Source organism: Danio rerio, chromosome 13 (genome assembly GCF_052040795.2).
Source record: "Danio rerio strain M-AB ecotype USA chromosome 13, GRCz13ab, whole genome shotgun sequence".
NCBI classification, from domain to species: domain Eukaryota; kingdom Metazoa; phylum Chordata; class Actinopteri; order Cypriniformes; family Danionidae; genus Danio; species Danio rerio.
In genome coordinates, this window is record NC_141033.1 from 20,003,418 (window position 1) to 20,023,019 (window position 19,602).

The window sequence follows — 19,602 nt, forward strand, 5'->3', positions numbered from 1 at the left end:
TCTCTATATTTTTCCACTGCAGGTTGAGTCAGAGGCAAACTCAGTAAATGGCACAAGCTCAGAGCAGATGGAGGAGACCTGTGCGGCACCAGAGGAAGAGGCGCATTACATACCCGTAACACACAATGTTCCACCTGATATTATCACGCCTCTCCAGCATGGCTTGCTACCAGAACCTCATGGAAAGGATCCCGGGACTACTGATGTACTTCTCCCTCACAGCTTCTCTTCAACCTCTCATAATGGTGCTGAACACATAAAATCAAATGCCCAGAGATATGTGGATCCCACCGAGACACCCGCCAATTTCCATAGCTCCACCATTAACAATAGGCATGCCCCTGAGGTCGTTCAAGAACAGATGGTTCCTCTGAAGAAGATCAAACTGGAAGAGCAGCAGCTTGAGATTGATGACCAGCACTCCAAACACTTAGAGACCAATGGGTGCTATGAGGATGCTTTATCTACTCTAGCAGCTGTGGTCTGCTTCTCTAGTACGGATAGGAAAAGTCTTGAGGAGAAGCTTTTCGGTTCTCAGACCTCAGATGTGTGTTTGAAAACTGAGCCAAAAGAAGAACCATATCAGTGTCAGTTGAATCAAGAAGAACCTCCTCAAAATGATTACATTGCACTATCTTTACCCACTGTCCAGTCTCTGGTTCAACATAGGAATATAAGTGTTGATCAGGCTATAGCTATTGAGGCCTTGACCCAACTGGCAGCTATCCCACAAACAGTGCCCTTTAAAACAGAAAACCAGATTCAGGACGCCCAGCAAGAAACATCTACATACTCTGCTCCAAGCAACCACATACCTATTCGGGAGGCTAAACCAGCTACAGATGTTGTCTCCAACAAAGTCTCGGTAATTAGTTCATCTTTGCACCAGACTTCTGTCATCCGCAGCTCTCTGAACACACCTACCAACTTTACCCAAAGTCAGCGCTGTGCACCTCCTCCCAGAAAACTATCCCTGAAGGACCTTCTGATGGCCAGCTCAGAATGTGAAAAGCTATCGTATACCACAGAGAACCGAAGAAACGGTCAAGCACTTTGTAAATCGGACCGGTTAGAAGGCACTTTTAAGATGTATAGGCATGGAGAAGCGACTCCCATCTACAGAAAGAAGGATGAAGAGGAAGTTGCGGCTCAGTTGGTACAGCTTGCTTTTATGATTGAATCGAGGCAGGCGCAAGTCTCTGAAAACAGTCCACCAAATGGCATGGCTACTCAGAGTTTGAAATACAATCAAAATTATTTGGGGCAGCATTTGAAAAAGCAGAGGAAACCGAAGATGACACCATCAAATCCTAGGATGTCCAAGAAGAAAGTTGCTGAGATTGATGACAACCATTGTAGGATTCTTTTGGCCAAGAAGACACCCAATAAGAAAACCCCTCTCAAAGCCACCATTCAGAAAGCCATTTCACAACATAAAATGAGGTTCCAGCACAAAAGAAATCCTTTTCTTCCCCAGGCCCAGATAGACCTGAAAAAATACATTGCAGAGGCTCAACACGAGAACAGGCAGCTCTTATACTACAACACAAAGAAAGAGCACTTGGAAACATTCATTGGTTCTGGTAGGCAGAATGGCTTTCACGTTAAATATGAACATGGAGGTCATTCTTTACCACCACAAAATGGACACTTTTACAATCATACAAATGACCATCTAGGTGCTAGCCAGTGCCCAAGGCATGAATGTGAACAAAAGGTTTCTCAGGTATCAAAAACCTACGATGTGCTAAATCCTGGTGCTAAACAACAACTTCTGCAAACCATGGCCAATGAACCCTTTAAAGACTTGCCACAAATCCCAGAGATGTACCATAAAGCCAATGGCTTTAATGGTCATCAACACTTGCACACAAATCAGAATGGATTTTACAAAGTGGAGAAGTCTGGAGGTGTTACGGTGTTGTCTGCATCCAGTGTACATTCAGAGAACGGAGACATGGTGTACGCTGGAGAACAGACTCCCACCAAGCACACGATCAACAGCTTTTTGGAGTCTCCAATGAGGTTTTTGGATACCCCAACCAGGAATCTCATCAACACCCCCTCCAAACAATCAATGGAGATCCCCTCCTGTGACTGCGTGGGTAAGTCAGATTGGCTATACCATAATTTGCAAATAATTTCCCAGCTTTTATAGTACAATTGGTCTATAATCCATGGCATGCTATGTGTAAAACTTGCCACTGATTGTTTGAAAGCAAACATTCATCCTGATCATTTTAAATAAACATGCCAAAAACAATTCAAACAATAACTTGAAAGTAGAAGTTTGCTAGATGTCTGTTTGACACCATTTGCTTCCACAGAACATATTATCGAGAAAGAGGAGGGTCCGTATTACACTCACCTTGGATCTGGCCCTAATGTAGCAGCAGTGAGAGAGATGATGGAGACCAGGTAAAGAGGATCTCAATTGCATCTTATACAGCTCTGGATGGAAAAATGCCTATTTGTTCTTTTTTTCAAATTAACTATTGGTCAGAATACCAAATCTTTTCAAGTATTTTTCATTGAAAATAATGCAGGTATTAGGAGGTTTCCTGAAGGTTTAGCTGACGTGCAGCGAGGGGTTTGCGTCTTTAATAAACTGTGACAGTTTTGGTTCATTGAACAGTAGGAATAATTAAAATAATCTATATGAAATAGTCCCCTAAAAGTGACTTCGCATCTTTAGTTTTGGCCTTAGGTGTGCTGTGGACTCACACTACAAGCATACCACGCCAAAGCCCAACTGAACCACGCTCTGGCACACCTCTTCCAACTTGACCATTTCCAGCCAACTGAACCGCCCCTGAGTCCGATTCAGAGCACCCGCACTTCTCAAACGAATTAGGAAACCCGCCTGGGCAAGATTCGGATAACATAGTGTGAGTGCGCGCTAAGTTACCATAACTTTATTAGTTACTGAAGACTTTAACTAATAAACAAATAACTAATAGCTTTTAACAGTTAAAGTTATAATATATAAGCATAGTTAACCTCTAGCTATATAAACATAGCATTTTTTATGCTCTAAAATGAATTAAAGGATCTGAATTGCGAAATTTTTGTTTTGAATTTATAATAAATTCCATCAGTAGTTTACAGAATAAAAACAGCATTATGACTTACTTGAAAAAATAACTATAAATTTCCAGGGCCGCACATACGCACGTGCATTATAAGTTATAATTATACCTATTCTAATTATATTCTTTGTTTACACATAAACCTTTTTTCATTCTAAGTGTATTTGATATTATTTACATCTTTATTCATTCATTCATTCTCTTGTCGGCTTAGTCCCTTTATTAATCTGGGGTCACCATAGCGGAATGAACCGCCAACTTATCCAGCATGTTTTTACGCAGCGGATGCCCTTTCAGCCGCAACCCGTGTCAGGGAAAATTAGTTACATCTTTTATTTTGTTATTCAATAATGATTTTAAAATATATATTATAATTTTAACAATGGTGTTACGGTGGTGCAGTGGGTAGCATGATCGCCTCACAGCAAGAAGGTGGCTGGTTCGAACCTCGGCTGGATCAGTTGGAATTTCTGCGTGGAGTTTGCATGTTCTCCCGTGTTCACGTGGGTTTTCTGGTGAATTGAATAAGCTAAATTGTCCATAGTGTATGTGTATGAATGAGAGTGTGAGGATGTTTCCCAGTAATTTGGTTGCTGCTGGAAGGGCATCCATTGCGTAAAACGTGCTGGAAAAGTTGGTGGTTAATCCCCCTGTGGTGACTCCAGTCTAATAAAGGGACTAAGCCGAAAAGAAAATGAATGAATAAATTTTAACAACTACAGTTGTTAATATATAATTATTATAATGTTTTTTTACACATGAATTAATAAGAAAATAGGTAATAATCTGACTTTTCATGTTCAGTCAAATTCTCAGCACTAATAATGTACAGTATCTGCATAAACTTGGTAACAAAATACTGACTATGTAACCCTGTTGTGTAATGATTTTTGATAGATAAGTATACATGTGGATACAGGCTGATCTACATTCAAAGAAGCAACCACAAATGCATTTCAGCAGAAACACATATTATCATGCTCTTCTAAAGCTGAAACAGGAAGCCCATAACTGAGTTCAGGGGGCCCATAGAAAGACTCTCACCACAGAGTTTGACAGGTTACTACTGCACTGCTCTAGCGGAGGTAGAATTATGCTGTGATTATGCTATTTCCCATCAGCTCTATATTCAGAACTATGAGACTAACAGTATTTGCATAGCAGCGCTTTATTGCCCTCAATCAAATGTTCTGATCAGATACAGCTTCAGACCTCGAACCATAAACCTGGCAAATTAGTTCAGTCCAAACCACTTTACATTTAATAATTTAGCAGATGCTTTTATCCAAAGTGATTTACAAATGAGGAAAGTGATATAAACAAGCAAACCAACAAAAAAATATCAGTTTGTAAGTTTCATGGCAAGTCTGTAATTAAAGGCACAGTATAAATATTTCACCGTTAGAAACTGTGGGATAACTCTACTGGGATTTTTTTTTTACACACAAACATCTCTAGGGTTTACAGAGTATGCTTCAAAAAAGAGGAAACAACAAGTAAGACTGGTTTGAGATGATAGAAAGGCAACAGTTACTCAAATAACCACTCCTTACAACAGAGGTATGCGAAAGAGCATCTCTGAGCACACAACACGCCAAACCTTGAGGTGGATGGGCTACAGCAGCAGAAGGCCATTCTGGGTGACACTCCTGTTAGTTAAGAAAAGGAAACTGAGGCTACAATTTGCACAGGCTCATCAAAATTGGACAATACAAGATAAGAAAAGGTGACGCAGTGGCTAGCACGTTCGTCTCACAGCAAGAAGGTCGCCGGGTCGCTGGTTCGATCCTCGGCTCAGTTGGCGTTTCTGTGTGGAGTTGGCATGTTCTCCCTGCGTTCACGTGGGTTTCCTCCGGGTACTCCGGTTTCCCCAACAGTCCAGAGACATGTCTTACAGGTGAATTGGGTAGGCTAAATTGTCCATAGTGTGTGTGAATGTGTGTGTGTGTGTGTGTGTGTGTGTGTGTGTGTGTGTGTGTGTGTGGATGTGTCCCAGACATGGGTTGCGGCTGGAAGGGCATCCGCTGCGTAAAAACTTGCTGGATAAGTTGGCTGTTCATTCCGCTGTGGCGACCCCGGATTAATAAAGGGACTAAGCTGACAAGAAAATTAATGAATGAAGATTGGAAAAAATGGCGCCTGGTTTGATGAGTCGCGATTTCTGCTGCGATATTCGATGGTCGGGTCAGAATTTGGCCTTAACATCATAAAAACATGGATCCAACCTGCCTTTAATCAACGGTTTAGGCTGGAGGGGGTGGTGTAATGGTGTGGGAGATATTTTCTTGCCACACTTTAGGCCCATTAGTACCAAATGATCATCGCGTCAATGCCACAGCCTACCTGAGTATCATTGCTGATCTTGTATATCCCTTTATGACCACCGTGAACCCATATTCCGACGGCTACTTCTAGCAGAATAACGCACCATGTCATAAAGTGCAGATCATCTCAGACTGGTTTCTTAAATATAACAATGAGTTGACTGTACTCAAATGGCCTCCACAGTCTCTAGATCCTGATCCAATAGAGCACCTTTGGGGTGTGGTGGAATGGGAGATTCACATCATGGATGTGCCGCCGACAAATGTGCAGCAACTGCATGATTCCATCATGACAATATGGACCAAAATCTCTGAGGAATATTTTCAGTGCCTTGTTGAATCTATGCCATGCAGGATTAAGGTAGTTCTAAAGGGCAAAATGGGTCCAACCCAGAACTATTAAGGTGTACCCAATAAAGCGGCAGTTAAGTGTATATAACACTGTTCTTCCCTGTGCAAAGGATCATGGGGGCCTGAAGTTTTCAGCAGTTTTACCTATCAAAGTCTTTCATTCACAAGGGCCTATTTTCTGTTTAAAAACATGTTTTCACTCTGGAATGTTCTCTAGAGGTCAATATATCCAATTTAGAACATACCAAAATTACATATGAAGTGTATTACAGTACCAGTCACCCTAAACCTCGTCATCTCTCTCAAGGTTTACGTGTTGCTTGGCTGCCCTGCTGGTTTGTAGTTTCCTGTATTTTGTCATTTTAGATGGAAAATGTGTGCTTAAGCAATGAGTCACTTTTCTTTTCGCTGAAAGGTCCGAATAAGTTACATTTGGTTCTTTTTAGAAAAAATGTTCCTAAGTTTGCATTGTTGAACAGACTGCCCATTGAGATTCAGTGCATTATGCTTTCCATTATGTATTTGTCATTCAGAAATGACCAGCCTGTTGGGGCGACTTAAATGAGGGAGTTAGTGACGCTGAAAAGATGCAATATTCTGGAAATCGCAGAAAAGAAATGACTAACTTCTCTTGATGTGTCTGAAAGTGTTATCCCTTTGGCCTTCTTCATGCACAACCTTTTGTCATTTTACAACCATCTTACAATATCAATGAAAACTGAAAAGTTAGGTTGAGAGTTTTGTGAAGTTTATTTATAAACTAATTTTGAGAGGATCACATGCTTATAATTGACCACAGCCGTCCCGCATTAGCTAATAATGATCCTCCAATTCTATGATTCCTAAGTAACTATAAATAACCAGTATTCATTTGTCTGAAAGAATCTCCCCTTTCTCTCCTTCTCCTCCCCTTTTCAATTAGATTGGGCAGCCCGTCGGCCCAGTGGTCAGCACTGTTGCCCCACAGCAAGATCACCGCCTCACCGGGCCACTGAGAGTGCTTGAGCTCAAGCAAATTAAATGCAAGCAAATGAAAAGCACCTTAAAGAGGGTGGGGGGGGATGTCTGAAACTGAAGTATAAGGTTTTGGAGCACACAGCTAGTAGATATTCTTAAAACTAACAGACTGAAACTGACATCTAAATTTTATTATTGTAACTTCACTTTTAAACCTGTAAGGATAACTTCAAATAGGGCTTTCAAGAGTTCACACTTAGCTGATGATTGGTTATAAAGCTTGTTTGGCATGCTGTCCCGGGAGAGAGCCCTGAGATCTTCGAGCCCGGGGCTCCCTTTCGTTTGGAAGGCGAGAGGGGAGTTTGAGCTCAGGTAGATCTTGAGAACTCCCCTGCTGTAGTAGCTAATGAACAGATAGTGATTGATCTTAAGAGATAACTACTAAAGCTACGGTCACATCAGAGTTTGAGTTTGCGAAATTCTGTCATACGGCTCTGCGAAAAGGGGCGGGATTAAACAAGATGATTAGACATTTAAGAAGCAAGCAATTGCTCCATATTTAAAATTTCTGTCCAGACAGGTCATGTTTTGATCCTCAATTGGTCTCACGCAGTCTAGTGATGCGATTTCGCAGGTCAGAGTTCACCAAGTTTGAACTTTGCACTGCAGCAACCTGCGAAACTTGACGCATGACCCTGTGTTTCCGATCTGACGCATTCGTGTGCGTATGAATGGAAGTTTATGGGGAGACAAGTTCAGTGTGACCGCTGCCTTACTAGGAGCATGTCTATGGTCCCAATTTGCATTAGTCAATTAACTTAAGTTGCATGTTTTTGGACGGTGGGAGGAAACTGGGGTACCCGGGGAAACCCACTTGAACACAGGGAGAATGTGTAAACTCCTCACAGAAACATCGGTTGGCGTGGTAAGGACTAGAACCAGTAACATTCTTGCTGTGAGGCAACCGTGCTAACCACTGGGCCACCGTGTCACCCATGTAGGAAAGGGGTAGGAGGAGTAGGGGTGGAAGGGGGGATTCTTCAAAATGAAGATGAAGGTTTTATGGAAATTAAGGGTATTTACAGTGGCCTAGGAATCGTCTGATTGGTGAATCATAAATTGAATAATGTGGGACCAGCTGCAAGCAGTCATAAGCACATGATCCTCTCAAAATTAGTTTATAAATAAACTTCACAAACAATGACTTTATGTGTTGCATCCAAAAAATAGGCATTAAACACTACTTGCTACTTTTTATACTGTGCTTAACACACTGCACTATTTTCTTCTTAGATATGGTGAGAAAGGTAATGCAGTTCGTGTGGAGGTCGTAGTGTACACTGGCAAAGAAGGTCGAAGCTCACAGGGTTGTCCAATCGCCAAGTGGGTGAGTCACCTGCATGAAACGCAGCAGCCCATGAAGAAGAGCTTGCAGAATGTCTGTTCCCTCATATAACATGTGTTCATTCTCCAGATCATACGTCGAGGCAGTGAGCAGGAGAAGTTGCTGTGTCTCGTGCGGCAGCGTGCTGGTCACTGCTGTCAGAACGCAGTAATAGTCATCCTCATCTTGGCCTGGGAGGGGATCCCACGCAGCGTGGCTGACAGGCTGTACCAGGAGCTCACGCAGACGCTCTGCAAATATGGCTCGCCCACTAGCCGACGCTGTGCCCTCAATGAGGAGTGAGTCACAAGTAACATACGGACAGAGTGTGGGAATGATTCACACACACACTCCCTCACACTAACACAAAAGAACATTTGGAGGTTGCTCTTGATGAAGTGTCGGAGCAGCATGAGAACTTTTCTTCGCACCAACTCCTTCACACGATCAGTTTGTGACTGTATAATCCCTGCTAAAAAGAGCTGGGTGGTTAAGTTGAAAGTCGTAGAAGTTGAAGAGTTGGTTTAATATAAAGTGGCAATTCAGTGATCATTACTTAAAGTATTAATTTACCAAAAAAAAAACATTAGATAACTTATTTGTTAAATTATGTAGATAATAATCCATATAATAAATGTACAGTTGAAGTCAGAATTATTATCCCTCTTTGAATGATTTTTTCTTTTTTAACTGTTTCTCAAATGATGTTTAACAGAGCAAGGACATTTTCACAGTATGTCTGATAATATTTGTTTTATTTCGGCTAGAATAAAAGTAGTTTTGAATTTGTTAAAAAACATTTTAAGGTCAAAATTATTAGCCCCTTTAAGCTATATATATTTCGAGACTACAGAACAAACCATTGATATACAATAACTTGCCTAATAACCCTAACCTGCTAGTTAACCTAATTAACCTAGTTAAGCCTTTAAATGTCACTTTAAGCTGTATAGAAGTGTCAGAAATCTGAGACTAAAGATGTGCTTTAATGCTTTTTAAAAAAATAATTCCAAGTTTAAATGTTAGAATGTTCTAAATGAATAGGGCATAGGGGGATAACTGGGAATAAAACAGCCAAGAACTATGTTTAACCAACTACAGCTCCAGAGGTGTAGTTGCAAGCATACAAGTTTACAACGCAGTTTGCGAATGTTCATTGGACAGATGGATTTGGGAAACACCAAATCACTGAACTTTGTTCATAACAACAAATTTGCGACTATAGTTGGCTAACGATGATTTTCGGAAACACATCCCAGTACAGCAGTTCAGAGTCACACTGCTAACGATCACACATTTATGTCAATTTGGCAAGCTAAATGTGTTCTGTACTGTATAGGAGAAATGGCAAGGAGGAGTTTGATTGACAATGGTCTACAGCCAATAGGATGCAGAACAAAATGTGTGAAAAATGTCAAATTGCATTAAAAAATCCACGAAACAGCGAACCTATGAAAGGTGAATCGGTTTATGGTGAGGGTTATATATATATATATATATATATATATATATATATATATATATATATATATATATTATAGTATTAAATTATAAATGTAACATTAAAAAAAAAAAAAAAATATATATATATATATATATATATATATATATATATATATATATATATATATATATATATAATAGTGCTGTCAATCGATTAAAAAATTTACTAATTAAATCGCACATTTTTTAAAAAAGTAATCACGATTAATCACATTTAAAATACTGAAACTTGTAATTTTGGCTATTCAAATGTAATATTAATGTAAACGCAAGACAAAAACTATTTAAATTCAAAATATAATTGTTTATTAGAATTAAAATTCAAATATAATTGTTTAATAGAATTTTTGTTTAACTTGTAACAGATTTCTTCATGTAAACAACATACCCACAATAAACCATCAAGATCCTGGCTTGACAGCCATATTTATTAAAGAAATTAAAACACAGGCATGTTAATGCCGTTTCAATTTCAAAACAATCAATGCCAATAAAGAAAACATTGTTTCTAAGTGGACTGCAAATGCCAAAATACAGGAATTGCAGATATTGAAAATGAAAAATTATAATAATAAACTATAGAATACAAACTGTTGCACTCATTGTAAAGTTTTATTGCTGTGAGTTGAGAACATTAGTTATAGAGTAGAAACAATTTTGCTTAATCCTCCTTTACATTCATTCAGTTGCTAAGACTAGGAGTATCCCACAAGTGCACAGAGACTCCCAAATGCCCGCTAATGAATGATAATTTCTCGCAAACCGGTCGTTAAATACATTGCACACCCCTCTCCCCTGCATCCCTCCTAGCTCTTCAGGTAGCCTATGTTGCGCGCAACTCACCCCCACCATCCTTCAGGTAGGTCTCGCGTGCACACGCCCCTACTTAGATATGTTGCTCACTCCACCCCTGACACCCCTCAACGGGCCTGACACAGACACACACACAACGCGCTGCAGACGTTTTGGCCCCAACGGCCTTCCATACTGGAGCGACTCCCCTCAGATTCAACACGCATGATCACGTTCATCAAATTTGCTTAAACTAAGCGTCCTAAATTATTACTGTATTTCACAAGGTTTCTGCCACAACAACGCGAAGCAAACGCTTTCGTTGCGTTTAATGAGGAAACACGCTAAACTTGGAGGGCTCATGCTGAAAGACAGAGTAATGCCCTGTCTTTGACAGCTCGCGACTTCACCAGAGACTTTCTGAGTACATTCACATAAGACACCAATACTCCGATTTTAATATGATTAAGATTATACTCTTATTAAAATTCTACCATGTAGCCTAAGCAGTGATTTTATAACATTAAAGGAACACCGAGTCACGAAATGTGGAGGATTTTCTTTCTGTTCGCCATGCGGTATCAACAACAGAAGTCGAAATTTAAACTTTGGAGAGCCTGGTGATGCGACTAATTGTTTTATACTAAAACTTGCCTTCAAAAAGTGCTTCCCTCGTCTTATCCACATTTCTTACATGTTAAACATACGTCCACCAAAACAGGAAGTAAAAAACACCTGCAACTGCGTTAATTGCGTTAATTTTTTTAATGCGTTAATTATTTAAAATTAATCGCATGCGTTAACGCACTAATTTTGACAGCGCTAATATATATATACATATATATATATATATATATATATATATATATATATATATAGTCCAAAGACATGTGTTATAGATGAATTGGGTAAGCTAAATTGTCTGTAGTGTATGTGTGTGAATAAGTGTGTATGGATTTTTCGCAGTGATGGGTTGCAGGTGGAAGGGCATACGCTGCGTACGCTGTGGTGACCTCTGATTATCAAAGGGACTAAACCGAAAAGAAAATGAATGAATGAATAATCACTCACCCTCATGTCATTCCAATCCCCCCGATACCTTCATTCAGAAGACAAATTAAGGTATTTTAGATGAAACCTGAGAGACACATACAACTGATGTATATCAACAGCCTAAAAGCTCAAAACAGGCTTTTGTTTTTAAATGTTATCAGTTTTTGTTCAAAATCATTTTTGCCGTGGAGAAAATTAATGTTTTTTTTTTACTTTCTGAACCCAAATGTTGTGTCCTACAAATAACCTTGTAATGTAGCAAGTGGCCAATCAGAATCAAGCACTTGAGAGGGCAATGTAATAAAGTACAGTTTATTACTACACAGTAACTGACCTCCTCTTCTTCATCTCTCCTGTTAGTCGTACCTGTGCATGTCAGGGTCTGGACCCGGAGACCTGCGGTGCCTCTTTCTCATTCGGTTGCTCCTGGAGTATGTACTTCAATGGTTGCAAGTTTGCACGCAGCAAAACACCCCGCAAGTTCAGACTGCAGGGAGACTCTCCTAAGGAGGTGAGCATTGGATGGAAAGGCGTTTATACATTCGCTTTATTTTTCAACACTGGAAAAATCCATCAGATATTTAAGACAAACATCTGATTTACAGTTGTAGTCAGAATTATTAGCCCCCTTTTGATTTTTTTTTTCTTTTTTTAATATTTCACAAATGATTTTTATCAGAGCAAGGAATTTTTGACAGTATGTGATAATATTTTTTCTTCTGGAGAAAGTCTTATTTGTTTTATTTTGGCTGGAGTATAAGCAGTTTTCATTTTTTAAAAATCATTTTTGGGACAAAATGGCCTTTAAGCTAATTTTTTTTCCGATGGTCTACAGAACAAACCATCGTTATACAATAACTTGCCTAATTACCCTGACCTGCCTAGTTAACTTTATTAACCTAGTTAAGCCTTTAAATGTCACTTTAAGCTGTATAGAAGTAGCTTGAAAAATATCTAGTAAAATATTATTTACTGTCATCTTGATAAAGATAAAATAAATCAGTTATTAGAAATAAGTTTTTTAAACTATTATGCTTAGAAATGTGCTGAAACAATATTCCCTCCATTAAACAGTAATTGGGGAAAAAATAAACAGGGGTGCTAATAATTCAGGGGGGCTAATAATACCAGATATGAGAAAGATTCTGGACAATAATCAATTGTCCAGAATTAATTGAGCATAGTGGACGTGAGGAGCTATAATACACCAGGAACTTCCTCAAATACTGGGGAGCTAAGCCATTGATGAATTTGTAGGTAGTCAATAAAATGTTTAAACGTATATGATATTTAACAGGGAGCCAATGCAATGTACAATACAAAACAATACAATATTTATTTATAGAGCACATTTAAAAAACCCCAAGGTTGACCAAAGTGCTGTACATAGGAGTGCTAAAAACAGAGAAGCAGAATATAAAAGAGAGATTTAACAGATAAGAGCAATAAAACAGTGATAGAATCTAGAAAGAACTGGAGTAATATGATCAAATGTCTTTGTTCTAGAAAACTTATATTTACATATTTGTAAATCCAATGGTCGGAAGAAAATATGTATGAGCCCATTTCAATATTATGAAATATATGTTGAATTTGTGACATATTTTATATAACAAAATTCCAAATATGGACTTCTATGTCATATATGCAAGTTTCACATATTTCCATACATCAGATCTCTATATGGGAATATTTCGCTCCGACACAAACATATGCTGATTTTTAAAATCAACTTTAAAAGCGATATTTAACTATCCTGTGTGAGCATGCCTGAATTACATTGTTTACCTGAATCAGTTTTACCCGTTTCCCTCTGTTGGCATTAGGTTAGTATAAAATTACTCACATGATGTGACTCGCATCAATGGCAAATGCACAGAATAGTTGCAGGTGCTAAAATACATGTTGTACAATTGAGTAGTTTAAAAGTCATGAACCTGCTTTTCAATAGAAACAAGTTGTCTTTTTACATTGATACTCATAGTTACGCTATCAACCGATTTAGGTGTCTGAATTGCAGTGGTGGAGTGATTTTGTTAAGTGCATATAAGAAACCAGAGCCCAGTTTAGGGGACCTCAACATGCTTCAATGGAGGCATCAAGATAATGTAAAATTCAAAATACACTTTAAAAAAAGTGATGAATTACTTTATAAAGTGAGTAAACCTGCTGCCTTAACAGTGACAAGTAGACTATATTTTTGTTGCCATTGTAACTGTTAAGTTGACCTAACATTTCTCTAACTCTTTTTTTGGCTTAGTCCCCATTGGAAACAACTACCAATTACTAGGGATGGCTGACGTGAAACTGATGTTTTGACACAGTGTCGAGATCCCGAAGCGCAAGTGTTTCGAATCACTGCACCGAAGCATGATCCGAAGCACCCAAGTCACGTGACTAAAGTGTTTCGAAACACCTAGTCACGTGACTAAAGCGATTCAAAGCATCGATCAGCTTAGAAACGTTTCGAGACCTGGTGAATCCTAATTTGACTGCCAAGGTCTCCAAATTATCTCTGTCTCAAATGGCTTAGAGCACTGTCGGTTTGCTTATTGATTCTATGCTTAGCATGATGTTTTGGGTTCGAATCCCGACTTCGAAATCATGGTTTTATGTATTTTAATCATGTTTCTGTTTTGTGTAGCCTAAATAGGATACAGCTACAGTTACGCCATCAATTTAGCATCATTTTTGTAACACTGTAAAACAATAATAAATATTTTTACAGTATGGTTGGGTTTAGGGTTTGGGTAGACATTAATAAAATACAATAAATGGGAAATTTAATGAATAATATAAATAATTCTTGATAACTTCAGGCCACCGTTTTTGATCTAGCAACAACCCTGTTTTAAGACAAAAACAAGACATATTTATTCACAAATTGTTTATTCGGATATCAGACCAATGTTGAAACAAAACGATACAAGAGCAAAGCATTACCAACTGGTATTAAAGCATTTTAAAACAACTGCTACTGACTGGCTTCGAAACCTTCTACTCCTGCATGGATGTCTGACACCTTAACCACTGTACTATGTTACTTGAAGGATTCCACTTTCACAAAGTGGGGTTTAATCCCTCAATTTGTTCAATCGTTCTTTGCTGAAGCTGTTTCAGTGCAATATATATAAAAAATGACCACTAAATGTCACTGTAGAGTGAAGTTTCGAAACGTTTCGAAGCTTCGACACATTTGCTTCGACTGTTTCAGTGTTTCACGAAGCCTCGCTTTGCCCACCACTACCAATTACTCTAGTATAAGTTTTATGCAGCGTAATGTTATGGTGATCAGGACCAAGGGGGGGGGGGGGGGGGTGTATAATCCAAGTGCAGTTTTAATTGATGTAAAGTGCAGAGAAAGAGACAAAAATACAAAAATGCAAAGTGCAAAGCAACAAACAAAATAAACAAATAAACAAACAAACCAGGAACTCAAACAGCTAAAACTTGAACTAGACTTTAACAAGAATAACAGGCTAAAGACTGGAATCAGGAACAAACATACCGATATAAACGACAATGACCAACTGACAAACGGAGGATGAATGACTGAATATATATAGTCCAGGTAATCAACGGAGAACGGAGACAGCTGTGGTTGTAAATCAGTGTAGATGACAGACCGGGTGTGTGCGCGAAAGAATGTATGGAAATGTAGTTCTAAAGCCACTGTAGTTCGCTGGGGGTTGCTGGCGAACTACAGTGGCATCTGGTGGACAAACACAGTCATGACATGCAGTAGATGCCCTCCCAGCCACAACCCAGCACTGGGAGACACCCACATTCACAAACATTCATTCACTACTGCCAATTCTGTTAACCCATTTCACCTAAACCAAATGTTTTTGGACTGTGGGGGAAACCAGAGCACCCACCCGGACAGGGGGAGGACATGCAGTTGACTTAACTTGACTTAAAATTAATCATAAGGCAACAGGTTTACTCACTTTTTTATGTACAATGAACTAACTGTTTTTTTTTTCAGTGGACAACAAAACAACTACTGTAATAATCAAGAAATTAATTGGTTAATGTAGTTCCCAATGTTGATACACCTTTGTAGTTTTGCTGAGTTTTATAGCATTTTATTAAGTAGAACTTGTAGGACCGGCAACTTATTGTTGTGATATTAAACAAAACCATCGAGATCAACTGCATAGATTGTAGCACTGTAAATTTAACAGCCAAGCTTTTGGAGCTTTCTAAATTACAAACACTGAATATAACTCTGATATTATCTTTTGGCTTAGTTCCTGATTTATCAGAGCTTGCCACAGCTAAATAAACCACCTGTTACTGTCATATGTTTTATTCAGCGCATGCCCTTCCTGTTCTAACCTGGCACTGAGAGTCCACTAGTTTATGAACCCCCAGTGATGGAAACACTTATACACTCTCTGGTTCACACACATACTCATATCATACACTACAACTAATTTGACACACAGAACTCTACACAAAAATGCCCCCTGGACCAGCCAGGACTCGAATCAATGACCTTCGTGCTGTGAGGCAACATTAGTAACCATTGAGCTACCGGGGCACCCCTGTGTGAAAACATTCATTTGAAAAGCCCCTGTCAAATAAACAAAATAAACAGAAACATATATTTATTCTTAGTGAAATAAGTTGTGTCAGTAAGATTTAACATTTTTACATTATGGCGACACAGTGGTTCAGTGGTTAGACCTGTCGCCTCAGCAAGAAGGCCGCTGGTTCAAGTCCTGACTGGGTTAGTTGGCATTTCTGTGTGGAGTTTGCATGTTCTTCCTGTTTACGCATGGGTTTTTTCCTTGTGCTCTGGTTTCCCCAACAAGTCCAAAGACATGCAGTACAGGTCAACTGAATGAACTAAATTGGCCATAGTGAATGTGTGTGTGAATGTGTGTGTGTGAATGTCTGAAGGGTCATGTGACACTAAAGACTAAAATAAATATAAATAAAAGTATAAAAAATACAATTAAATAAAAGCAAAAATTTACATCTGTTATGTAGGAATTCTTTAAATATTTCTAATTGGTTTGTTATTATTGTTTTTAGTGTTTTGTGAATGAGCCCTAAGGTACGGTGGCCAAGAGAGCTTAACGCACTGCAATTTAAGAAAGCACATGCAGTTACAAAAAATACACCAGCGAATAAAGAAACGATCACCATTAATTTGACAGCACACGTGTTACAAATTCTCACAACACAAACAACTTAAGAAATGCGCAGCAATTAGTCACTACACTTGCAAATATCCACATAACACAATGGATATCTTTCAAGGAGACCCAAAACCCAAAAGTTTGTCGTATAATCAGGATATTAAAATAAACGAAACTCACCTTTTAAAGACCACCAGTCACTCCACTGAGCAACATAATAACACATCCATTAATTTTGATAATTGATATTTACAGTATCACTGATTTTGCTGGACTTTTTATCGAATAAACGCATGCTTTGTGAGCGTGTGAACAAGATTTTTTTTTACAACAAATTGATCAAACATTTAATTGAAAGTGTATTTATGATCTTTCAAAATCACCTTCGGTCACACTTTATTTTGATGGTCTGTTTGTTGAATTTAAGTTGTATTTGCTTGCCAACTAATTCTCATTAGATTATAAGTTGACTGTTAGGTTGGGGTTAAGATTTGGATTAGGGTTAGTGTAAATTTACATGTACTTGCAAAATTTCTTATAGTCAGTTAAATTTCTGTTAAAGGAGCATATCAACTGATATTAAGCAGACAGTGTACTAATACTCAAATGGTACATAAAATAAAGTGTTGCCTCATCTTTAAAACTGCAATAATGTTTCTTTTTGTGACCAGGAGGGGAGGTTGGAAAAAAACCTGCAGAATCTGGCATCAGATTTGGCACCAGTGTACAAAAGACTTGCACCGAAGGCCTTCCACAACCAAGTATGTAAGCTGATCATGTGACTTGTTTTTTGGTGGGATAAAAAGTAAAAAAAAAAGCTAACTGAGCTCTGCTTATGTTTGTACCCATCAGGTGGAGCAGGAGCAGCGGGGGCAGGACTGTCGTCTGGGCTGTAGGGAAGGTCGACCGTTCTCTGGTGTGACAGCATGTGTGGATTTCTGTGCTCATGCCCACAAAGACACACATAACATGACCAATGGAAGCACTGTGGTGAGGCTCATCTCCACTATCACAATAGCTATATTTCCTTCCGCTTTATCTCGTACTCTACAACTAAAAAAAGAAAACAGTTAGAAAAACCAAGACACCTAGAATTAGAGGTAAATGCAGCTACAAACAGATATTTAAATGATCCCTTTCCAGCTTTTCAGAAAAAAATAGTGCCTTCAGAGTCTCTTTAAATTCATTGTTAACCCATCATTCATTCATTCATTTTCCTTCGGCTTAGTCCCTTATTTATCTTGGGTCGCCACAGCGGAATAATCCACCATTAACCCATCAATCTCATTCAAATGCATTGTTTTCAAAGGATTGGGGTAATAAACCTAGTAAATACTTAAATGCTAAGTCTAGGTACATTCATTCATTCAATTATTCATTTTCTTTTCGCTTTGTCCCTTTATTAATCCGGGGTCGCCACAGCGGAATGAACCTCCGCTAAGTCTAGATCTGAGTCACAATTTATTACTTCTATAGTAGACCTCAAATGGAGTGAGCTCTTTTATTAATTGTAATACTTAAAGGCTATATTTCATTCCACTTATTTTTAATGCACATTTTAGTATATGGCATTTTAAAAATGAGGAATGGTAACACTTTGGTGCACTTAAAGTTTAAATTTACATAAAAAGACATTTGTGCTTAATTGAGTCAAATCTTGTCCCCCTATCCCAAGAGTGTTTATTGCATCTACTACAGCTATAATATTCAACTTTTTAAAATTTTTTATCATTGATATATCATGTTCATTTCCTAGGAAGTGGCACTTTTATTCTCTAAAACAGTGGTTCTCAAACTTTTTTTCAAGTACCAAAAAATGGTCTCTTATAAAGCATAAAATAAAGAATAAAGCACATGAGGTGTACCTGAGGTGATCATGTCATCACATTTTCTGTAAATGCCATTTTTAAAATATAAATTACAGATGTTGGTTACGACAAAAACTTATTTTAATATGCCAAATATTCCTTCAATTGCTTGCTGTTGCTTTTATTTAGAACACGATTTAAATAAGCTTTTAGTCTCGATAGTCAGGCACAATGAATAAATGTTGTCAATCTGGCAACCTGCGCTTGCATGTGCTTTGACCCAGGAACGCAATACCTAGTTTAACCACTGGGTGTCAAAGTTAAATCTTGCACCTTTAAGCGGATTCCGGGTGTCAAAACACCCTATCAAACTTTATTCTGTATGGGGAGGCTCATCAAATGGTAATAATAAACGTTTACAAAGTGATGTATTATGATCACAATACATTTATATATCCTTGCCTAATATCAAATGGCCAGAAAGTGATTCACTTTTTATAAACTGTTAAAAAAAATGGTGTCTGTGATGCAGCAATTCCAGAGACTGTTGTTTACACCATGATTTTATCTAAAATTCACTTTTATTTGTGCTATGACTAAGAAGTTGTCCTAAACAAAAATTTAGTCAAGTCAAATGAGTAGCAACTTAGACCCGGAAACAGTATTTCATACATCACAACTTAACAAGTGCATACAGACGCATGTAGAAGTCTGTAAAATGATGTAGAAGCAGACGTTGATCTTTAAAGTCAGGTCACATTCGACAAATGGTGATCTAAACACATTTAATTAATTTCCTCCTGTAAACCACAGGTATGCACTTTAACCAAGGAAGATAACCGCGCAGTGCGCAACATTCCAGAGGATGAGCAGCTGCACGTCCTGCCGCTCTACAAGATCTCTGACACGGATGAGTTTGGCAAAGTGGAGGGCCAGTGGGCCAAGATAAAAACTGGGGCTCTGCAGGTCCTCTCTGCTTTCCCAAGAGAAGTGCGGCTGCTGGCCGAGCCCGTCAAGTCAGCACACAAGAGGAGGCTGGAGGCCAAGAGAGCCCATGTTGAGAAACTAAACAGCCTGGGCAGTAAGCAGGTCACCCCTGTGAAAATGAAGAACGAGTCTCCTAAAGGTATCCCCGCCACTTAAGACTTACTTCTTAAAAGCCATGCCGTCTTCCTCATGTATACAAGTTTA

At 38.6% G+C, this 19,602-nt stretch overlaps 2 protein-coding genes across 4 annotated transcripts in view; one reads left to right on the forward strand and one right to left on the reverse strand.

Annotated features, from left to right (window-relative positions):
* Positions 1 to 19,602, reverse strand: part of vdac2 (voltage-dependent anion channel 2) — a 732,443-nt gene that overhangs the window by 563,763 nt on the left and 149,078 nt on the right. The window lies entirely within an intron of this gene.
* The window catches only part of tet1 (tet methylcytosine dioxygenase 1), a 101,466-nt gene that overhangs the window by 77,430 nt on the left and 4,434 nt on the right, over positions 1 to 19,602 (forward strand). For all 3 annotated transcript variants that reach the window (XM_087279116.1, XM_087279117.1, XM_087279118.1), the window contains 8 exons: positions 23 to 2,105; positions 2,328 to 2,418; positions 8,015 to 8,108; positions 8,196 to 8,404; positions 11,814 to 11,964; positions 17,275 to 17,364; positions 17,456 to 17,593; positions 19,225 to 19,537. In XM_087279116.1, the coding sequence (XP_087135242.1) occupies positions 23 to 2,105; positions 2,328 to 2,418; positions 8,015 to 8,108; positions 8,196 to 8,404; positions 11,814 to 11,964; positions 17,275 to 17,364; positions 17,456 to 17,593; positions 19,225 to 19,537 (3,169 nt within the window). The remainder of the gene's footprint in view (positions 1 to 22; positions 2,106 to 2,327; positions 2,419 to 8,014; positions 8,109 to 8,195; positions 8,405 to 11,813; positions 11,965 to 17,274; positions 17,365 to 17,455; positions 17,594 to 19,224; positions 19,538 to 19,602) is intronic.